At 39.2% G+C, this 24,698-nt stretch overlaps 3 protein-coding genes across 5 annotated transcripts in view; 2 read left to right on the top strand and 1 right to left on the bottom strand.

Moving 5' to 3' along the window:
• The window catches only part of LOC106085896 (carboxypeptidase B), a 62,627-nt gene extending 44,233 nt beyond the window's left edge, over window positions 1-18,394 (top strand). The window contains exon 5 of one of the 2 annotated variants that reach the window (XM_013250353.2): window positions 17,617-18,394. In XM_013250353.2, the coding sequence (XP_013105807.2) occupies window positions 17,617-18,379 (763 nt within the window). In that variant the 3' untranslated portion in view covers window positions 18,380-18,394. Of the gene's footprint in view, window positions 1-2,286; window positions 3,091-17,616 lie in introns of those variants that run through there. The other variant, XM_013250354.2, reaches the window with a different exon arrangement.
• Window positions 1-24,698, bottom strand: part of LOC106085895 (bromodomain-containing protein DDB_G0270170) — a 252,082-nt gene that overhangs the window by 216,805 nt on the left and 10,579 nt on the right. The window lies entirely within an intron of this gene.
• LOC131996675 (carboxypeptidase A2-like) lies at window positions 23,273-24,476 on the top strand. The gene is made up of 2 exons (XM_059366341.1): window positions 23,273-23,283; window positions 23,666-24,476. The coding sequence occupies exons 1-2, from the start codon at window positions 23,273-23,275 to the stop codon at window positions 24,423-24,425; spliced, it is 771 nt and encodes a 256-aa protein (XP_059222324.1). The 3' UTR covers window positions 24,426-24,476.

The following is a 24,698-nucleotide window of genomic DNA, read 5'->3' as shown; positions in this document are numbered from 1 at the left end:
ATCTGGAGGGTATCTTGAAGAGCCCAACACAGCTTACGGTGCCAAATTTCAGCGATATCCAATAACCGATCTGGACCATATAGGGCTCGGACGTCGAAGAACCTAACACAGTTCTCTAAGCAACGTTTCAGCGAAATCGGGTAATAAAGGCGCATTATATGTACCCAAGATCTTAAATCGGGAGATCGGTTTATATGGGAGCTATATCAAGATAGAGTGGGCGACGAATGCGCATGCAAAATTGTGGAACAGCGAAACGGTCGGTACACGGTAGGACGGCGAAAATCCTGGGGGGGATCCAGATCGTAAAGAGACCAGGCTATTACTGAAAGGAAGCAAGAAGGAGCTCAGTATAGCTATTGGTATCATAAAGGGACACATAGGACTACGAGCTCCCTTATGTAAAATCGGTGCGGCAAGTGATAGCTTGTGGGGAAGATGGTGAGACGTTGGAGCATTTCCTTTCTCATTGCCCGGCTTTCGCGTCAAACAAATACCGGCACTTAGGTGGAGACACAATACCAGACATGAACCAACTTAGGGGAGTGGTATTGAAAACAATTAAGGATTTTGTAAGTAGCACAGATTTCCTCACTTAAAATGTTCTTTTTAAAGAGTACTTTATAGTTCTTAGAGCGTACAACAAGCCGATTACTGGCTTAGGTGTATGTCCATAGTGGCATGGGGCGGATTCATATCTGCACCCTCTTTTCAACTTAACCTAACCATATCAAGTTTTAGTCCGATATAGCCCATTTTCAAACTTAACCTGTCTATGGACAAAAAAATAATTTGTAAAGTTTCAGCTCAATATCAGGCAGACGGTTCAGCGGAAGGGGATGGCTTGATCTTTTTAGATTTTTACAACGATCAAGAATATATATACTTTATAGGGTCTTATCCTTCGGTGGTGGGTATAAAAGTAAAAGCGCGTTAAGTTTGGCCGTGCCGAATCTCATATACTCTCCACCATGGACCGCAGGTGACAAGTTCTTTGTATGACTTTTTCATATACATATGGGAGCTATATGGACTGTACATGGCATGCCAGTTAGAAGTCATACAAATATACCATGTTCATAATTCAGCCAAATGGTTTAAAATTACGCTGTCCAGAGGCTCAAAAAGTCATATCAGGAGATCGGTTTATAAATGCAGCAATATTATTGGGTTGCCCAAAAAGTAATTGCGGATTTTTCATGTAGTCGACGTTGACAAATTTTTTCACAGCTTGTGACTCTGTAATTGCATTCTTTCTTCTGTCAGTTATCAGCTGTTACTTTTAGCTTACTTTAGAAAAAAAGTGTAAAAAAAGTATATTTGATTAAAGTTCATTCTAAGCTTTATTAAAAATGCATTTACTTTCTTTTAAAAAAATCCGCAATTACTTTTTGGGCAACCCAATAGGTTATCAACGGATTTCGACCATACTTGCCACGGCTATTGGATCATTGAATCAGATCCCAACATTGGGCGTTATTGACGAGAAAAACACTTTTTTGAAAAAAATTTATGTTTTATTTCTTAAAGAACGAAGGGCTGGTGGAATATCAGCAACTGATTGGGAAGTCGCAATGTTTGGCGCCACATATGTCTACATCTTTGAGCTTAATTAAGAGTACAACTTTGGACGCCAATTTATTTTAAAGGGAAAATATTATCTTGCGGAAGAATTGATTTTTATTTCCAATTTTTACAAAGGTGGCCCGCACAATATTTCTTAGAATCGGAGCCCAACGTTGGGCGCCAATTATTTTAAAACTATTGATTAAAGAGCATTGTGTCAATTCTTTCTATCAAAGCTGGATTTATATATTCAACATTTTTGTACAGACTACGATCTAATGATACGATACGATATAATGACCAATGCCTTTGCAAAAATCAATGATTTTGGCAATGATGTCGCCCATAGAATAAAAATACCACCGGAAGAAAATATAGTCGCTACGTTGGACGCATTCGCGTTCGCGTCTGCATGTGATGTGTATATTGCAGGAATGTATATTGAAAATTTTTTAGGTTTTTTTTATGTTTAAGAGTGAATCGATTTGATGATGCTGATGATTTGTACCTAACACTTCTCCCCAGCTTTTGAAACTAATACGATAATGCTAATGCATTGCCTGCTGCTTTGGAAACTCCTTTAAACCCTTAAATCCAATTACACCAGAAACTCCTGTATCAAAAACAATAAATCCTGCATTTTGCCTCGGCTTTATTTTAGTCAGCCGGCCAAGGTACAACGAAAACCATAAAGTCAACTTAAACACTTTTGTATTGCAGAATTTCGGAAAATGCTGAAGAAAATGCAAACCAAATTTGGATAGATGGTGGTACACATGCCCGTGAATGGATAACACCGGCCACGGTAACCTATATCATTCAACGTCTAATGGCCAAGTGGGATGAACAGCCGGCCTATATACGCGATAAAACATGGTATTTTATGCCCATGGTGAATCCCGATGGATATGTCTATAGTCGCCAGATAGATAGACTATGGCGAAAAAATCGTGCACCCCACTCCAAACGTTCGCGTTGCATAGGTGTGGATATAAATCGTAACTTTAATATAGGCTGGAATACCGTGGGCTCTTCGAAGGATCCTTGTAAATTTACCTATCATGGACCCGCACCTTTTTCCGAAATGGAAACACAGGCTATATTGAATTTTTTCGAAGATAAAACTGATATGGTGGCCTATTTGACTTTTCACAGCTATGGTCAAATGTTGTTGTATCCCTATGGCCATAAGGCTGCCAGATATATGTATGCTCCAGCATTAAAACGAGTGGGTAATGAAGCGGCCCAAATAATAAAACAGAAAACTGGTAGAAAATATCGTGTGGGCTCAAGAAATGAGTGGTTACCACCAGCTGGTGGAGGAGCCGATGACTGGGCGTGCTCCAAGTTGGGCGCCAAATATGTCTACACCATTGAGTTGAGAGATCGCGGCAACTTTGGTTTCATTTTGCCTCCCAGTCAAATAATCCAGACGGCCTTTGAAGGTTATACGCTGGTTGAAGCAGTCGCTAGAGATATTTGAGTGAATAAGGATAATGAATTAAGGAAAATATTTTTTAAGCCAAATAAAATCAAATTTTAGTTTAAATTTAAATACACCAAAGCAATTACAAAAAATTTTTAACTATTTAATTTTTTTCGGAAAGTCGTTGAAATTTTAGAAAACTTGTCCAAATTGTTTGCACAAAATATAGTTTTATATATTACTGGGTCACTTTTTCACTAAAATTAGAAGCAAATTCGGTAACCAAGGGCCATTGAATTTAAAGAGGACATAGGTAGGAATACAATTTCATTCACAAATCGAAAAATCAGCACAAGAATTATGTCACGCAAAACTATAACCCACAAATATGAGCACTGATGATTTGTAAATAGGCACTATGGAAATGTTTGTTCAAGCACTAAGTAATTTTAAGCACACTTTCAAACACTCACAAGAGTAAGCATTCAAGCATAACTCTATCTCACATGGAAAGGAACTTTAAGTTAACTGAAACATCGCACAGTGGGATGAAACCAAAACGCATCTGCCTTTTGAGAATGCGAATGAGGTGTTGACGAGACCAGGTGGTCCGGGGGGTTCTTAGCAGGCCTACAAAATTGGGCACATTGACCTTTGCAAAATCTGTTCTGACTGCCAAACCGTCGGCACCAACTATTCAAAATTTTAAATGTTTATAACTACACGTTCTCAAACGGCAAACTAGTTTTTTAATCTCATCGTTCTCAGTCGCCAATGAAAAGTTTTTACTTCTATTTAATAGAAGAACCTTTTATTATTAACTAGCGGTATATATATATGTCCCTTGTATATTACATAAAATATGGCCAATGGTAAACTGTTCAGTGTGAACTTAGGGCATCAACAACCCCATCGAGCTATATCGTTGGCCAAAGCCTTGGCTTGATTTCACGATATATGGGTTGATTCCAACTCTCTTTTCGTACAGCGGATCCATATGTATTTCGGGCGTCCCGTCCGTCGCTGTCCTTGCTGGTTCTAGTTTAGGACATTTCTCGCCATATCATCGCACGGTCGGCGTAGGATATGACCCAACAAATTCCATTTTCTCTTCCGGATTTCTACATAGACAAGGGAAATGTTTGTTTTTATTTGCAATTCTTCATTTGAAATACAGTTTGGCCAGAAAATTTTAAGTATTTATCGTTGTCAGCGATTTATGAAAACTTAGACTTTACGGGTAATCTCATATGTCAAGCTCCAAGTTGCACAACAGTATAATAAAATAGATTTCACACTACTGGTGAAGATCCTGACTTTTGTATTATGTTGACTTTAAGATAGGCGCTTGTTGATGCGTACGCGAATGTCTGCCTCTGGTCCTCCGTCCTTTATTGTTTTGCTGTCAAGATAGGAGAAGTTGTCAACGGCTTCAATCATATGGTTGTTTATAGTGAGCGGTGTCAGATTTGTTGTTCCAATCCTCATCAATTTGGTCTTTGCTATGTTTATCCTCATGCCTACTTTGGCAGCATTTTCATTCGGTGGTTCCAGTTTCGCCTTTATGTGCTCGATGCGATGCACAAAGAGGCATAGTCGATGTCTCCGAGGAAGTCGTTAATACCCCAGCGTATGCCATAGGGTGCCTCAACATTAGTTGCTTCTAATACGGAGTCTTATAAAATAAACAAGTAAAAATGTGTTCGGCCGGGCCAAACTTTGGATACCCACCACCTCGGTTATATATGAAAAATGCATACCTTATGCCCCATAGCAGCAATATCGAAATGTGTTCCAATTTGGACCAAATACTAATAAATACAAGTCACTGTGTCAAATTTCAGCGAAATCGGACTATAAATGCGCCTTTTATGGGGCCAAGACTTTAAATCGAGATATAGGCCTAACTTAACTCCCTGTCTCAAATTTCGGCGACAGGACAATAAATGCACCTTTTATGGGCCCAAAACATTAAATCGAGAGATCGGTCTATATGGCAGCTATATCAAAATCTGGACCAATCTGGCGAAATTCGAAGAAGGATGTCAAAGGGCCCAGCACAACTCACTGTCCCAAATTTTGGCAAGATCAGACAATAAATGCGCCTTTTATGGGTCCCGAGACCTTAATCGAGAGATCGGTCTATATGGCAGCTATATCCAAATCTGGACCAAACTGGGGCTAATTAAAGAAGGATGTCGAAGTGCCTAACACAACTCAGTGTCCCAAATTTTGGCAAAATCGGATAAGAAATGCGCCTTTATGGGCCCATGACCTTAAATCGAGAGATCGGTCTATATGACAGCTATATCCTAATCTGGACCGATCTGGGCCAAATTGAAGAAGGATGTCGAAGGGCCTAACGCAACTCCCAAATTTTTAGCAAAATCGGACAATAAATGTGGTTTTTATGGGCCTAAGACCCTAAATTGGCGGATCGTTCTATATGGGGGCCATATCAAGATATCGTCCGATATAGACCATCTTCGAACTTAACCTGCTTATGGACAAAAAAAAAAGAATATGTGCAAAGTTTTAGTCCAATATCTCTTTTTTTTTAAACTGTAGCGTGATTTCAACAGACAGACGGACGAACAGACGGACGGACATGGCTAGTTCTTCTTAGTTTTTACGCTGATCAAAAATATATACACTTTATAGGGTCGGAAATGGATATTTCGATGTTTTGCAAACGACAAAATGAATATACCTACTTTGGTGGGGTACAAAAATAGCGTCGGTGGCAGGATGCAATCCTGCTTAACTCCTTTGTCGATCCCGAAAGGTCGGGTCTCTTTTCCATTGAAACAGACTGAAACGTCAGCATTCCTATACAGCTCCCTAATTAGTGTCACGTTTTTTCAGGGATGCCCTTATTCAACAGCGTGCTCCACATTGAACTTTGCGAAACTGTGTCAAAAACACACTCGAAGTCGATGAATAAAAGGTATAGGTGTGTATTAAGTTCTGCAGACTGGGAGTTAATGTCGTCGGCACAAAAACGTCCTAGCCGAAAACCTGACTGTTTCCTCAAAATGCTGTCATGTGCAGGCGAAATACCTTGCAGAAGAAGACTTTCCATCACTTTATTTATTGCGTTTAGCAATGTTATGTAATCCCCCTCCAGTTATTACACTGGGTAAGGTCACCTTTATTTGGGATTGTGAGCATGGTCTCCGTTTGTATTCCAGGCCTCCCAGATTATTGGAGTGATCGCTTGAGCTATGGGGTATGCCCCATACCGCAACAGTTCAGCAGGTCTATTATCAGGGCCGACTGATTTGCCGTTTTTGAGTGAGACCAGAATTGCCTCAATTTATTCGCAGGTGGGTGGGGCCGTAGATATATCCGTTAGTTTCGCGCACAGGAGGATTAAGAAGATCGGAGCTTACTTCCTAGATTGCTGGTTCTTCGGAGCAGAAAAAACCGCGCCATCGCTCTAATTGTTGTTCGGATGTTGTTAATTGCCATCCGTCCTCATCTTTTATTATTGCCGTTGGTCTTATATTGTTGCCGCTCATTTGTTTTACTGACTCGTAGACACCACGCAGGTTTTCAATATTAGGTGCATTTTCGGCTTGCTCTGCCAGCGTAATAGAATATATTCGCTTATCTCTGCGAACTTTGCTATTGACCACCGAGGCGGAGGCGTGATATTCAGTCCTGTCCACGATTTTAGTTACACTTGATTTTGCCCGTAGCAGAGCGTTGCGTAGACGTTTCTGGTGATTTATTTTCTGTACAGTTTCGTTGCTTAACAATGGTTTTTGGGATCGTCGAGCAATGTCAATGATAGAGGTGGCCGTCACCGTACATGCTGCCGTTATGTCGTCCCATGTATGGGTGTTATGTTGCAGCTTCTCCGTTAATGTTGCCTTGTATTAAAACGCTGTTTCAGGCTCTTTTACGTTTAAGAAGTTGAATTAAAATTTAATTTTGATCTCACCTAGGTTAAGCAGACCCCTTTTGGTTCAAAATTTTGTACATAAAACTTTTCGGAAAAAATTTTAACAACAATACCCTAACAGAGAAAAAATTTTAATTTAAAATAAGTTTTAAATTTAAATGTGTAATAATCGTAATATGTGTTACCACTGAAAACCTCGAAACGCTAGATTGAAAATCTATGTAAATATCTAAATCAAACCATCTGGACACTATAAAAAAATCTTGTGTTATGTTATGTTGTGCACAAAAGACAACCAAATTGCAACAGGTAAAATGTGTGTTAATTTTCCATAAACCCAATTGCCAAAAATATCTCAACTTTTTCCCTCCTAAATGATTTACAGTATTTCTGAAAATCTCGAAGCAAATAAGAAAATCTGGATTGATAGTGGCATACATGCCCGAGAATGGGTAGCACCAGCCAGTGTCACCAATATCATCTATAAACTAACGAGAAATTGGGATGTGAACCCTGAATATATGCGCAACAAAACGTGGTATTTCATGCCTGTGGTAAATCCAGATGGCTACATGTATAGCCGCCGTAAAGATCGTTTATGGCGTAAAAATCGAGCACCCCACAAAACCTCCAAATGCAAGGGTGTTGATATTAATCGCAATTTTAATGTGGGTTGGGCTACTGTCGGCTCTTCAAATGGCCCATGCCATGACGCTTATCATGGCAAAGCTGCCAATTGAGAACTGGAGACGCGAGCTATGGTGAATTTTTTGGAAAGTATAAAGGATAACCTTGAGGCCTACTTATCATTTCACAGTTACAGACAGGCTTTCATTTACCCCTATGGCACTAAGTCTGAAAAAACTGAACATGCCGACACTTTGGATCGTGTGTGTCTGGAAGCAGCTCGGCGAATCTATAATGCAACTGGAAAACTTTATGTTACTGGTGCTTCATATGAGATACTGAAGTTGGCAGCAGGTACTTCCAAAGATTGGGCATATGAAAAGTTGGGTGTTAAATATGCCTTCACCGTTGAGTTGAGAGATCGTGGTCGGTTTGGCTTTATTTTACCTCCTGCTCAAATTTTGGCAACAGCATCTGAGGGATATATTTTTGTAGAAGAGATCGCCAAGGATATGTCATTTTAGATTTTTTTTATTTCTATTGTGTAAAAAAGTTTTATATATGTATATAAATATATATAAGGGTGGGGTGATTAGTATGGAAGAAGGAAAAAAATGTAATGGGCCCTTCGCGTTCCTGATTCTTGGCATTGTAGTGAGCAACAAAGTCCAATAGTCCATACGTCTATAGTGAATATCGACCCTCCAGATTTTGACATGCAGTTTTTCTCAGACTTTTGACACGTTTTTATACCCTCCACCATAGGAAGGCGGTATACTACTTTCGTCATTCTGTATGTATTCTTGATCGTCATGACATTTTAAGTCGATCCAGCCATTTCTGTTGGTCTGTCCGTCCGCCCGCCCCTTTGTCTGTTGAAAGCATGCTAACTTTCGAAGCAGTAAAGCAAGACGCTTGAAATTTTGCACAAATACTTTTTATTAGTATGGGTCGGTTGGGATTGTAAATGGGCCAAATCTGTCCATGTTTTGATATAGCTGCCATATAAACCGTTCTTGGGTCTTGAGTCTCTAGATGGCGCAATTCGATTCGATTTGTCCGATTTGTGTGAAATTTTGCAGATGGTATTTTGGTATCACTTCCAACAACTGCGCTAAGTTTGGTTCAAATCGGTTAATAACCTGGTATAGCTGCCATATAAACCAATATTGGATCCTGATTTCTTGAGCCGCTAGAGGGCGCCATTTTCATCCGATTTGGCTGAAATTTAGCATGAGGTGTTTTGTTATGACTTCCAACAACTGTGCTAAGTATGGCGCAAGTCGGTCCTTAAGCTGATATAGCTCCCACATACACCGATCTGGGATCTTGACTTCTTGAGCCCCTAGAGGGCGCGATTTTCATCCGTTTTGGTAGAAATTTTGTACAACGGCTTCTCCCTTGACCTTGAACATACGGGTCCAATATGGTCTGAATCGATCAATTGCCTGATACAGCTCTCACATAAACCAATCTCCCGATCTTGCTTCTCGAGCCCCTACAAGGCGCAATTCTTATCCGAGTGGACTGTAATATTACACAACGACTTCTACAATGTTCAGCATTCAATTCATTTATGGTTCGAATCAGACTATAACTTGATATATCTCCAATAGCATAATAGTTCTTATTCATTATTCTATATTTGCCTAAAAAGAGATACCGCGCAAAGAACTCGAAAAACGACGACGATCCATGGTGGAGGGTATATAAGATTCGGCCCGGCCGAACTTAGCACGCTCTTACTTGTTTTGGATGTTTTGGCCCATAACGGCCAAACTATTGAGATTTTCTTTCCAATACTAAGACAAAAATTTTAGCCAAGACAATAGTTACAAACTCTCAAGTACATCGTAAAAGCAGTGCAATGCTCCTTAAGGCAGTTTTGGCCTTGTGAATGTGCAAATGTTTCGTGATAATATTGGTAAATTACCATTTTCAGCTGTTTATGGTGATTTATCAATGTTTTCGCAAAAAAAACACCTTCTCACAGCCAGATCTGCCTGAATGAGTTTTCCAATGTTTTTGCAATGTACTAGAGAATTCTTAACTATTGTCTTGGCTACAATTTTTGTCTTAGTATCGGATCTAAAACTTCAAAGGTTTGGCTGTTATAGGCCAAAATATCCAATAAAACATGAAAAAAGTTTGAGAAAACACTGCAAATCAAAATCTGGAGGCTCGATTTATATGGTGGATCTTGTGGACTCTTTTGCTTAGTGCAATCCCAAAAACTAGGAACGCGAAGGGCCCCTTAAGATGTTAAATCGCCCCACCCTAATGTATATATATAAATATTTTTTTAATTTTAATTATTTTGAATGAAATAAAGTGAATAAAAACAAAGATTCCTCCTATTATATTGTTAATTAATTTTTTTCTTTTACTTATTTAAAAGGTGTTAATTAGGTAGCATGTTCAACTTCTAATGAAGGAGGTCTGGGTTCACGTTCCGGCAATCATCTATACATATTACAAGTAAGGACAGGTTAAAGTATGGCAAAGCCGACTTTTTGATGCCGACACCGCATTGGGTTGCAGGCTTAGTCATCGAAACTAAAATTTGCCTAAATTTAAAATGTAGAATTTCGACCATAATCCGAACACATTGCAGAAGTCATAGAGGAACTCGTTATACAAAGTTTTGAGAAGATCGTTTGATAAATGTTCTAGCAAAGTCTTACAAGTGAAAATCGGGAGATGCATATACATGAGAGATACATATATCTTAATTTGAAGAGATTTTTATGAAATTTGCCACTGATGAGAAGTATAATAAGAGAATCCTTACTGCAAAATTTTCTGAGGACCGGATAACAAATGACCAAATTATTGTTGTATTAGTCAAAATCGGAGGCAAGTATGTATGGGAGTTATATCTTAACGGATTTAAACCAAAATCGGCACAAATAGTAAAAATTGTAAAAGAAGACATAGTGCAAAATTTAGAAAAAATCTGTTCGGAAATGAGCTGACGAAGGCTCTACATGTGAAAATCAGTTGATACAATGTATACGCGTATATGGGAGCTATATCTGAATAGGGACCGAGTTTTATGAAATTCAATAGCAATGCCGGAGGCCACCGTAACGCAGAGGTTTGCATGTCCGCTAATTATGCTGTACGCCTGGGTTCGAATCCTGGCGATACCACCAGAAAAAAAATTTTCAGCCGTGGTTTTCCCCTATGCCATGTAAAACTTCTCTCCAAAGAAATTTCGCACTGCGGCACGCTGTTCGGACTCGGCTATAAAAAGGAGGCCCCTTATCATTGAGCTTAAAACTTGAATCGGACTGCATTCATTGATATGTGAGAAATTTGCCCCAGTTCCTTAGTGGAATGTTCATGGGCGAAATTTTCATTTGCATTTGCATGCCGGGAGTTATAAGGGTTTTTTTTGTTGAATTTCATGTCAATCGAATTATATCCCAATCTGAACCGATTTCAACCAAAATCCAATCGTTTTGTTGTAGTCATAGAAGAAAGAGTAGTGTAAATTTTTGAGAAGATCGGTTGATAAATGTGAAGGCTCTAGCCAAATTTCGAGGGAATCCATTCACAAATGACGATATTATTGCAGTATTAGTTCAAATCGGTCTGCGCGAAATTTCAAGATAATCGGATGAAAATTGCGGTTATACTTTGTACACAAACTAACATGGATAGACAGACAGACGGACGAAGATAGCTAAATCGAATCACAAATTGATTTCAAGTTGTTCGCCATACTCATCAATGGGCCTAGCTCACTCATTGTACCAAGCGCGACTGATCCGAAGAGGTGCGCCAGGTTGTTCAACCATCAATTTATTGTGCATCCCGAGAGTGACAGGGCTAGGAGGAGAGCCATTCGTCGTATACGTAGTCTCCGAGTCCATGGAAAACCAATACAATTTAATGTGAACGAAATTACGAATGTCATTCGTGGCGCCAAATCATCCAAGTCGTTGGACCCCGACTGAATCTCTACACTGAAGATGAAGAATCTGGATCAACCTGGAGTCAAGTACCTTACGACTGTCCTAAACCTTTCTTTGAACACTGTTGTAGTTCCCGATGTCTGGACGATAGACAGAGTGATCCCGCTACTGAAGCCTGGAAAGGGCCCGAGTAAGGGGGAGTCGTACAGACCGATCTCCCAACTCTTAACAGAAGCCAAGACGCTTGAGGGACTTCTCCTCCCGAGCCTCGTTGGAAATTTTCCATTTGCCGAGCATCAGTAAGAATTTGGAAGACTGCATAGCACAACAAGTGCTCTGCATGCCATCACCACAAACATTTGCCGTGGCTTCAATCAGCTCAGGCCATGTGACAGGACGGTCCTCGTGGTACTGGACCTATCGAAGGCATTCGACACGGTCACCCATGCCAAACTATTCGAGGACATCGCCAATACGTTCCCCCAGCCAGGCCTGAAACGCTGGGTCCAGAATTATCTGTGTGGTCGCCAGTCTCATTTGTGGAGTTTAGGAATAAGAAATCGGAACACCGTAAAATGAAACAGAGTGGGGTGATATATAGACGGGGTTATATCTCCGGCGCGGTTTAACCTCTACCAATCCTCCATTCCACCCCATCCAGACGGCATAGAGATCGTATCAATATCGGATGAAAGATATATATGGGAGCTATATCTAAATCTGAACCGATTTTCATGAAATTTTGCACACGTATTGGGACGTCAAAAAAAATGTCATGCAAACTTTTGTAAAAATCGGATAAAAATTCTTCTTAGTGTTGGAAACAAATGAACAAAGTTATATTACCCCGCACAGTGGTGTTATAAGGTATAACAAGTAAAAAGTCATTAAGTCAAACTTTCGTCATAACACGGTGAAAACGCATCATTTATGAACCCATAACAGAATTATCTTAATATAGTCCGATCTCCATCATATTCAGGAAGGATATGTAAGGCTCTAACGCAACTCAAAGTCATGGGTTAATAAATTCACCTTTTATGGGCCTAACAACTTAAATCGGTATGTGTATATGATATATAAACAAATATAGACCAATCTGAACCATATTGAACTAGAATGTCGGCGAGCCTAGCACAGCCCACTGTGTCAAAATTTCAGCGAAGTCGAGCATAAATGTGCTTTTATTGTCCCTAGAACTTAAATCGGGAGATCGGTGTATATAGCAGCTATATCCAAAAATAGCTCGATCTCGGTACGAGTGTCAAAGGGCCTAACAGAATTCATTGTGTAAAATTTCAGCGAAATCGGTTAATGAATTCAGCTTTTATGGTATGGTTATGGTATGGTATATAAGGCAGCTACATCCAAATCTGGACCAAACTGGGCGATATTGAACATGGTTGTCGAAGAGCATAACACAACTCGATATACCAAATTTCTGCGAAATCGGATAATAAATGCGCCTTTTATGGGCCCAAGACCTTAAATCGAGAGATCGATCTATATGACAGTTATATTGAAATATAGACCGATCTTAATCATACACGGTACGAATGTCGAGGGACCTAACGAAACTCATTATGCCAAATTGCAGCAAAATCGGTTACAAATTCATCTTTTATGGGCCTAAAGTCTTAAATGGGGAGATCGATATACACAACTAGAAATGAAAGAGTTGGACTTTCTAGGCAGAAACTCTACCGTAAGAAAGTTTATTAATAACTTACTTACTAAAAGGTATAAATCCGCGCAAGACAAAAGTAGTTCTTTTCAGCAGGAAATACAAGTTGCCTACAGTGGAACCTGTCTCCTTGGCTGGATAATAAGTTCCGTTTACAGAAAGCGCAAAATAACTGGGTGTTTTGCTGGACAGGAAATTGAACTTCAAATCCAACATTTTGGAAAGGGCAAGGAAGGCAACTATTGCCCTATATACCTGCAAAAGGGCCATTGGCAAAAGATGGGGATTTAGACCACGTATTGGGTATATACTGCAGTTGTCAGACCTATAATGCTATATGGTATTGTATGGACGGCGCTTCAAAAGTCCACCACCCACTTAACCGGATCCAAAGGATGACTTGTTTGTACATCACAGCCGCACTGAGGACAACACCATCTGATGCACTGAATTTAGTGCTACATCTTATGCCTCTGGACATTGTGGCTACCCAAATTGCAGAACGCACTGCCGTGAGGTTAAGGGAGCTTTCTCATTGGTCATGTGGCGGCTACGGACCCTATGTTATATTTGATACAATATCGGATGTTCCAAGCAGTGTAAATTACACCCTACTTGAGCCGTTTTTTGATAAAAAGTACAGTACCTCTATTCCTGATAAAGCCGATTGGAACTACGATATACGGATGGTTCCAAACTAAACGACCAGGTGGGCTTGAGGGTGTACTCTAAAGATCTAGATCTGATCATATCGAAGAGGTTACCCGACCACTGCAGTTTGTATCAAGCGGATATCCTTTAAATTAAGGAAGTAGTGGAATGGCTTAGGTATAATGTCATTACGACGATTGGCATAAATATCTTATCAGACAACCAGGCAGCCGTTAAATCCCTGGACACAAAAACCGCCCTCGACTGTCGCAGATCTCTCAATGAGATAGCTGAACAGTTCAAAATTCACTTGATCTGGGTGCCGGGCCACAGAGATATCCCAGGGAACTGTAAAGCGAACGAGCTTGCGAGTCTAGGAACTACCTTACACATACCAGGGATACTAGAATCTGTGGGTATGCCTCCAGCGACATGTAAGCTAAGTTTTCAAGACCAGGCCCGAAGGACAACGAATGATAGATGGTCACAAAGAAGGGACTGTGAGCATTCCAAAACTATGTGGCTTAATTTAGACTTGAAGAGGTCTACTGCTTTGCTTTCATTTGTTAGAACAGACGTCTCAGTCATTGTGTCCGTCATGGCAGGTCACTGTCTAATGGGAAAACATGCTGACAGACTGAAAGTTGCAAACAACTACTCTTGCAGAAACTGTGAGGACATCGAAGAAGAAGAGACTGTAGAACACCTTCTGTGTGTGTCCCGCACTAGCAGTTAAAAGGAGTTCTAATTTAGGTTCTTATTCTTTGAGAACCTGTCTGATTCAGCGGATGTGAACATTCGCAAGTTATTGGGCATTTTAAAGCGATCTGAATGATTCAACGGTAGGACCTAGAAAGTTCCTGTGGTATTAGAATGGACAAAAACGTTGTAGTGAGTCTGATGGCAGACTGCCACTTAAACTTAACCTAACACAACTGGTTATACCAAATTTCTGCGATCGGATAATAAATACACCTATTATGGGCGCAAAACCTTAAATCGAGGATAACACACTGTCGTATTGAACAAGGATGTCGAAAGGCCCTTTCAACCGGCAGATCGGTTCATATAACCTTAACCTACCTATGAACAAAAAAAGAATCTGTGCAAATTTTATACAGACGGACGGACATGGCTAAATCGTCCAGATTTTTACGATGATCAAGAATATAATCCCTACTTTATAGGGTCGGAAATGGATATTTCGATGTGTTGCAAATGCAATGACAAAATGAATGTACCCCTATCCTTCGGTGGCTGCAAACTGTATAATACCCTACACCTACGCTATAAGTGGAAATTGGGAGCTTTATCTAATTTTGAACCGATATTGATGGACTTCGGCGGAGGTTTTCAGATGGGTAATAAAACAATCAGTATCAAATTTTTGAGCAAATCTATTCAAAATTGTAATAACTAAGTCTCTATAAGTGCCATATATATATGTGTATACGGAAGCTTAATATTAATCTGAACCCATTATGATAAAATTTAACAAAAATGCCAATAGTCAGGAAAGAATTATATCTGACAATTTTTATAAAAATTAAAAATGATCAGCTTATAGCAAATTACTCCAAATCGAACGAACATATCTACGGGATCTGTTTCTAAATCTGAACAATTTCGATCGAGCTCCTTAGATATTGTGGCAGTCTTCAAGGAAGGAGTTGTGCAAAATTTTGGTAATATTGGTCAATAAATGCGCTTGCAGTCACTCTAGAAGTGAAAATCGGACGATATATATATGGATGGTATATGAAAATCTGGACCGATTTTTGCGATATTCATCAGTTATATAGAGAGTCACCAGAGAATCTTTTGTGTCAAATGACCACATTATTGCAATATTTGAAACGTCGAAATCGGACGAACATACAAAGTTTTTTTTTTGAGGTTAGTATGTCCTCCTATGACACTGAACACCTGGGTTCGAATCCTGACGAGAACATCAGAAAATTGTTTTTGAAGTGGTTATCCCTTTCTAATGCTGGCGGTATTGGTGAGTTTCTATGCCAAAGAGGAGTTGCACTGCGGCATGCCGTTCGGACTAGGCTATAAAAAGGAGGTCCCTTATTACTGAGCTTAAACTTGAATCGGACAGCACTCAATGATATGAGAGAAGTTTGCTCCTGTTCATTAGTGAAATGATAATAGGTAAATTTTCATTGTAATTTCATTGGTAACAAATCGCAATGTGTTGATAATCCAACACTCACGCCCAACAACAGTCGCGGCATTGATCATATAAACTCCACATTTTGTCAGCGTTCTTTCGATGCCTCTGATTAAAAATTTGTAAGTACTAACTGCTTCTTAAGATTTGTTTTCTCTAAAACCGATCTTCGGGTACATAGAAGTACACAAACGAAAAGTGCCGAAATCGTTAAAAAAAAAAGAAAACAAGTAAAAGCGTGCTAAGTTCGGCCGGGCCGAATCTTATATACCCTCCACCATGGATCGCATTTGTCGAGTTCTTTTCCCGGTATCTCTTCATAGGCAAAAAAGGATAAAAGAAAAGACTTGCTCTGCTATTAGAGCGATATCAAGATATGGTCCAGTTCGGACCACAATTTAATAATATGTTGGAGATCTGTGCAAAACGTCAGACAATTCGAATAAGAATTGCGCCCTTTGGGGGCTCAAGAAGTTAAATAGAGATATCGATTTATATGGGAGCTGTATGAGGCTATAGACCATCTCAGACCATAATAAACACGTATGTTAATGGTCATGAGAGGATCCGCCGTACAAAATTTCAGGCAAATCGGATAATAAATGCGACCACTAGAGGCTCAAGAAGTCAAGATCCCAGATCGGTTTATATGGCATCTATATCAGGTTGTGAACCGATTTGAACCTTATGAACCAGTTGTTGAAAGTCATAATAAAATACGTCATGCAAAATTACAGCCAAATCGAATAGGAATTGCGCCCTCTAGAAGCTCAAGAAGTCAAGACCCAAGATCGGTTTATATGGCAGCTATATCAGGTTATAAACCGATTTGAACTATACTTGACACAGTTGTTGGATATCATAACAAAACACGTTGTGCAAAATTTCATCCCAATCAGATAAGAATTGCGCACTCTAGAGGCTCAAGAAGTCAAGACCCAAGATCGGTTTATATGGCAGCTATATCAGGTTATAGACCGATTTAAACCTAACTTAGCACAGTTATTGGAAGTCATAGCGAAACACGTCGTGCACAATTTCATTCCAAGCGGATAAGAATTGCGCCCTCTAGAGGCTCAAGAAGTCAAGACCCAAGATCGGTTTATATGGCAGCTATATCAGGTTATGGACCGATTTGAACCATACTTGGCACAGTTGTTGGATATCATAAAAAAACACGTCGTGCACAATTTTATTCCAATAGGATAAGAATTGCGCCCTCTAGAGGCTGAAGAAGTCAAGACCCAAGATCGATTTATAGGGCAGCTATATCAGGTTATGGACCGATTTGAACCGTACTTGGCACAGTTGTTGGATATCATAAGAAAGCTAGATCGACATAAAATGTCACGACGATCAAGAATATATATACTTTATGGGGTTTCAGACGAATATTTCGAGTAGTTACAAACAGAATGACGAAATTAGTATACCCCCATCCTATGGTGGAGGGTGTATAAAAAAAATCAAATTTTCATCGGTTTAATAATGAAATCAACAATTTTTGTTTTGTTTTATATGATATCTGTGTTCATATCAACCATTTGATTACATTGTGTTCATATTATTCTCCAAAAACTGCTTTAAATGTCGTGTGTTATATATTTGTAAATGTCCTTGGAAAACCCAACCTAAAATTTTCCATCTTTTGTATAACAGCATTTCGGAAAATCTCACAGCGAATAAAAAAATTTGGATTGATGGTGGCATACATGCCCGTGAATGGGTATCACCAGCCACTGTTACCTATATCATCAATCAGCTTTTGACTAATTGGGAGAAGCAACCCAGCTATATTCGCAACAAATCTTGGTATATCATGCCGGTGATGAATCCTGATGGCTATATGTATAGCCGACGCTCCAATCGTTTATGGCGTAAAAATCGTAAACCTCACAAAACCTCCTCATGTGTCGGTGTTGATCTTAATCGCAATTTTAACATTGGTTGGGGCACTGTTGGCTCTTCTAAGAACCCGTGTCATGAAACCTATCATGGCACATCTGCCAATTCAGAACTGGAGACTCAGGCTGTGGTGAATTATATAAAAAGTATAAAGGCAAATCTGGAGGCGTATTTAACCTATCACAGTTATAGTCAAGCTCTGGTTTATCCATATGGTTATAAATCGGCTAAATCTAAATATGCCACCGCTTTGCAACGTGTGGGCAAGGAAGCTGCCCGCCTTATTAAGAACAAAACTGGAAAAACTTATGATGTTGGAGTAACTTACAAAGTATTATCTTTGGCTGCTGGTGGTTCAGATGACTGGTCGTGTTCGGTAATGGGTATCAAATATGTCTACACCATAGAGCTGAGGGATCGTGGACAGTATGGCTTCATTTTACCACCCTCACAAATTGAGGGAACTGCTTCGGAAGGATTAATTCTGGCGCAACAAGTTGCTAAAGATATTTCATAAGGCTGAAGGCAAACTTTATGTCTTTTATCTATCTGTCCGTCCAAAGAATCTATATACAGTATTTTGATTATATACAAAAACCTATTATAAAAAATTAAAAAAAAAATATATGCAACATTTAACAAAAAGTTTGTGGGATGCATGTGACACTTCATTACTGATGTTCGATTATTTACTTTTTGTAAGAGCTCTAGGAAAACCATCAATTAAAAGAACTGTTGTTGTGAATTGACAATGCTAGGACAAGATGAACACAATGACGCAAAGAGCCTATTTACGAATATTTTCAAATTTTTGTTTTCACTCTTTTAGTAACCTAAACACAACAACTTTATGTCCAAATTTGGGGGACAACAACATCTCCAAAACCCGGCAAAAGCATGCAAAAGCCAATCTCTACAATGTGGAACTCAAATGAAAGATATTTGAGAGTAGAACAAGTAAAAAGGCAAAAAGTTCGGCCGGGCCGACCCTTTTTCGGGAGATCGGTCTCTATGGCAGCTATATCAAAATATAGTCCGATCTGAACCATATTTGGGTCAGATGTCGGAAGGCTTAAAATTACTCCCTGTTTCAAAATTCAGCGAAATCGTATAACAAGTAAAGTTTTTATGGCCTTCAGACCCCTTATCGGGAGATCAGTCTGTAAGCAGCTATATCCAAATAATGTCAGATCTAGCCCATATTTAGGTCAGACGCCAGGAGGCTTAAAATAACCCACTGTTTCAAATTCCAGCGAAATCGGGTAATAAATAAAGCTTTTATGGGCTTCAGACCCCTTATCGGGAGATCGGTCTATATGGCAGCTATATCTAAATATAGTCCGATCTGAAACATATTTGGGTCAGATGTCGGGAATTCTTAAACTACTCACTGTTTCAAATTTTAGCGAAATCGGATAAAAAGTAAAGCTTTTATGTGCTTCAGACCCCTTATCGGGAGATAGGTCTGTAAAGCAGCTATATCCAAATTTGGTCCGATTCGGCCCGTTCAAGAACTTAACCAGCGTGCATCAAAAAGACGTATCTATGCCAAAATTCAGCTTAATATCTCAATTTTTGAAGGCTGCCCAATGCCTAAAACACCCTCTTATGTGATTTGATATCCACATTCGAGACTAAGGGCCTGTGTGGCCACCAAACCACCCCCAAACCGGACTTATTTACAGATCATGGCAACATGGGTCTCCAATAAAAGGTATACACGAGTAGAGTACGAAATTGATATCAACTTTCAGAGCGAAATGTCTGAAGGACCGCCTCTCTTCAAAAGGTCCCCCCAACCAGGGCTGCGGATCAATTTTTATTCGACTCCGACTCAGGAGTCGACTCCGAGCACTTAACTTTTTTTTAAAGACTTTGACATAAAACCGCACCTGCTTTAAAAAATCGTAGGCTTATCGCTATAAATTTATTTCTTTAATATACGAATAGAAACTATCGAATGCAACAAGGCTCTAAAACGGTTTCCAGAAATTTCACTTCTACGAATTTTGAAAATATTGTTTGTTTGATTTTTTGAGCTATAAAAAACAAATTTTCCCCAAAATATAAGCTTATAAAGAATGATTTTTTAAGAGATATAGGAAAGCTTTTCAAAAAAAAAAAAACAAACACATAAAATTCAAAAAAAAAAAAATACATGAAATCTTTATTTGAATCGATTGTACGGTCCATATAATTTAATGTTTGAAGATTATTTCATGCAAATGTTGACAGTGAAAGCGCCACAAATGGTCTAACCGCTTAGTTCAATTTTGGTGTACTCTTTCCAACATTTCGGCCGGTATCTCACGAATAAATGCTTCAATGTTGTCTTTCAATGGGTCAATTGAAGCGGGCTTGTCTGTGTAGACATGAGCTTTAAAATTCCCATAAAAAATAGTCAAACGGTGTTAGATCGCACGATCTTGGCGGCCAAGTGACTTGCCTCTTAATAAGCCTATAGTTACGTGTGCTGTGTGGCATATGTCAAATCCCATCTTGTTAAACCCCATGTCAAATCCCATCTTGTTAAACCCCATGTCAAATCCCATCTTGTTAAACCCCAAGCTGTTGCATTTTGGGCAAAAAAAGTTGGATATCATTTAATGATAGCGCTCACCATTCACAGTTACGTTACGATTCGCATCATCTTTGAAGAAGTACGGTCCAATGATGCCATCAGCCCATAAACCAAATTTTGTGAAAATTGTGCCTCCTCCGTACCCTAATTTTCAGAAACGCCAGTTGTCGGAGTTGTGTGGTGCGATTTAAGCGCAATTTTGTGTACTCTCTTTAGGTAATCTAAAACCAAAATTTGGTAACCGAATTTCGAATGGGGAACCTAGAACCCACCCCCAAAACCTACCAAATATATTTATAGACCAATCACGATAATATGGGCCTCAAATGAAAGGTATTTGAGCGTGGAAAACGAATCTGATATTCAAATATGGTATCAAGTGTTTGGGGGGCCATCCCAGGCCCAAAACAACCCTAAATCGGACCCATTTACCGACCATGGCAAAATTGGACTCAAATTAAAGGCAGGTTAGGTTAGGTTAGGTTTAAGTGGCAGTCTGCCATCAGACTCAATTAGACGTTTTCGTTCATTGTGATACCGCAGGAACAGAAGAGGGAAGATGTTTTCTAGTTCCTACCGTTGAACCATCCAGATCGCTTTAAAAAGCCCAATAACTTGCGAATGTTCACATCCGCTAAACCAGACAGGTTCTCAAAGAAATAAGAACCTAATGTGGAACTCCTTCTGACTACTTGTGCGGAGCACACACACACAGAAGGTGTTCTATAGTCTCTTCTTCTTCGATGTCCTCACAGCTTTTGCATAAGTCGTTGCTGGCAACCTTCAAGTATTAAAGGTATTTGGGAGTAGAGCACAAAATTGGTATTCAATTTCGGGACCAAGTTTCTGAAGGGTCCACCCTTCTCCCAAAACACTCCCCAAATAGTACCTATTTAGTGACCATGGCAATATGGGGCTCAAATAAAAGGTATTTGAGAGTAGAATACATATCTGATATCCAAATGTGAAACCAAGAGTTTAAAGGGCGCCCCTCCCCCAAAACATCCACCAAAGAGGACAAATTTAACGACCATAGCTAAATGTGGTTTAAATGAAAGGTCTTTAGGAGTACGAGAGCACGAATCTGATATCAACATTCAGTAAAAAATGTCTATAAGACCACCCCTCCCCCAAAGAGGACAAATTTACCGACCATAGCAATATGGGGCTCAACTAAAAGATGTTTTAGAGAAGAATACAAATCTGATATCCAAATATGAAATCAAGAGTTTGAAGGGCGCGCCTCCCCAAAACATCCACCAAAGAGAACAAATTTAAAGAACATAGCTAAATGAGGTTTAAATGAAAGTTCTTTGGGAGTAGAGCACGAATCTGATATCAACATTCGGTAAAAAAGTGTCTATAGGGCCACCCCACCCATACAAATCTGATATCTATTTTCAGGGCCAGGTCATCGAGTTGCCTTCCCAACCCCCAAAACATGTTTGCCGACTGCGAAAATATGGGGCTCTAAGGTATTTGGGAATGGAGCACGAATTTGATATCAACATTCGAGACTTACTGTCTAGGGGACGTCCCAACCCCATAACAACCCCTAAATAGGACATATTTGCTCACCATGACAATTTGAGGCTAAAAGAGAGTGGAGCACGATGTTAATAGTTTTTAGAGCCCACCCCCCAAACCGGCCATATTTGCTGATTATTGCAATAAGAGGCTCAAATTAAAGGTATTTCACATTAAGGGGTCAAGTGTTTGGGGGACGCCTCATCCCATATACTTCCCTGAAAATCAATGCCAATATGGGGTTCAAACAAATTATATTTGAGAGTAGAACACGATGCTAATAGTTTTTCAGGGCTAAGTGTTTCAGGACCAACCCTCTCCCCAAACACCCCTAAATAGTACATATTTACCGACCATGGCAATATGGGGCTCAAATGAAAGGTATTGGGGAATAGAGCACGAAAGTGATACCTTACTTTCAGGACCAAGTTTCTTGGGGTCTACCACTTCCCCAAAACACACGTTGGCAATATGAGGCTCAAATAAAAGGAATTTGGATGTAGCATATGAATTCGATATCCAAATGGTGGACCAAGTGTTTGGAGGACGCCTCATCCCATAAGCCAATAACAATATGGTGTTTAAAAAAGTGGTATCTGAGAGAAGACCACGATGCTGATAGTTTTTAAGGGCTAAGTGTCTGGAGGACCACCCCACCCCCCAAAACACCCCTAAATCCGACATACATATTTACCCACCATGGCAATATGGGGTTCAAATAAATAGATACCCACTTCCGGGACCAAGTTTCTGGGAGTCAACACCACTCCCTATTCCCACTCTCGACATCCTCATGAAAGTATCGGGCGCACATAAGGTATTTTTTTTAAGTGGAGACCATCTAAAATTCATGCTTAGATGACCCTTAATCCTCCGAGCGAATTCATAGACCAATAAAGATCATATTCAATTCAAATAAAGGTATTAATATTTTTATACAGTTAGTCAAGCGATATACACATCCCATTTTCGTAGTATGGCATTTCACTAAAAGCTGTTTAATTGTCGAAAAAAATAATTAAACGATAATTTTGTTCCATATAATGTAAAAAAGGCATGTTGGAGCCGGCCAGTTTCGGCAAGTTTTCTATAAAAAAAATGTTGAACAAATTTTCTACCAAAATAAAATTTGAAAACTTTTTTTTTTTTGAAAATTAAAAATTTTCAATTTTTTTTAAATATCCCAAACAATATTCTAAAAAAATTATGTTTTGAGATATTCTTAACCGAATACCCTTTGATGTAAACATTTGAAATACTTCGAAGAGGATTGATTGATGCCAGTGCATAATTCAACATAAAATGAAGCAGAGGTGGGGTTTAATGCCATGCAGAGTTGAAAAATTATAGATGCCGATTCATCTTTTTAATACATTTAAGATATTGAAGGATAGAGACCCCTGTTTGAGTGTGGTTAGCCATTGTTGATGATTCTCTTCAAACAATCTCGGCAGTACTTCCATCATCGTTCGTGGCACTGTGCCTACATAAGCAGCATAGCCTACAATGACTTCAACTTCGATAACTACCTTCACATCCTTTACTAATAGCTGCGCCTATAACAAATAATTCATCAAAGTATAACCTTGCCACTAAAACAACTACCAGGGTAAAGGTTAAACTGTCTTTTAATATACCTTCGATTTAACAATGAACAAACGTTTTATTGAAAATTCTTATTGCTTTTCCTTACAGCATTTCTGAAGATCTTGACGGGAATAAAAAAATCTGGATAGATGGCGGCACTCATGCACGAGAATGGATTTCACCAGCCACCGTCACCTACATCATACACCAGCTTACTAGCGATTGGGAAAATCAACCCGATTATATACGAAATAAATCTTGGTATTTTATGCCTATGATAAATCCAGATGGCTATATGTATAGTCGCAGCAAAAATCGTCTGTGGCGTAAAAATCGTAACCCCCACAAAACCTCCACGTGTGTGGGTGTAGATCTTAATCGCAATTTCAACACTGGTTGGAAAACCAGAGGTTCATCTTCGAATCCTTGCTATGATACATATCATGGCCCATCTGCCAGTTCCGAGAAGGAGACCCAAGCTGTGGTTGAATTTGTAAAAGATATAAATGACAATCTAGAAGCATTCTTAACCTTTCACAGTTATAGTCAAGCTTTTATATATCCATTTGGATATAAAGCGGCTAAGAGTAAACATGCCAGCACTTTGCAAAGAATTGGTAATGCAGCTGCTCGCCTTATAAGAAATAAAACTGGCAGAACTTATGATGTTGGAGCTACGTATAAGATATTGGGTTTAGCTGGTGGTGGTGCAGATGATTGGGCATATGAGGAGTTGGATGTAAAATATGTCTATACCGTTGAATTGAGGGATCGTGGATACTATGGCTTTGTTTTGCCCCCAAAACAAATTGCAGGAGCAGCTTTAGAAGGTTATATTTTTGCAAAAGAAGTTGCAAAAGAATTTTGAGGTGACTAGTATTGTACATTAAGTTATTTACATAAGTTTTATTACTTTAAACCGTCCAGGAAAATGATTGTTGTACAAATTATTTTACAAATTTGAAATATTTATTTTAATAATTTATTGAAAAATAAAATAAAAGAAAAGTCAGAAATTTTATTTATTTCTCTATCGAAATTTTTTTGCAAATGGAAAAGGAAAGTCAGAGATCGCAACACACACCAGCTACTATGGGATGCGTTTCGTAATACGGTTTAGAATTTCCATCAATCATATTAA

The sequence above is a fragment of the Stomoxys calcitrans genome, chromosome 4, assembly GCF_963082655.1.
Source record: "Stomoxys calcitrans chromosome 4, idStoCalc2.1, whole genome shotgun sequence".
NCBI lineage: Eukaryota > Metazoa > Arthropoda > Insecta > Diptera > Muscidae > Stomoxys > Stomoxys calcitrans.
The sequence above is the reverse complement of the archived record's forward strand: the minus strand, read 5'-3'. Positions and strand labels throughout refer to the sequence as shown.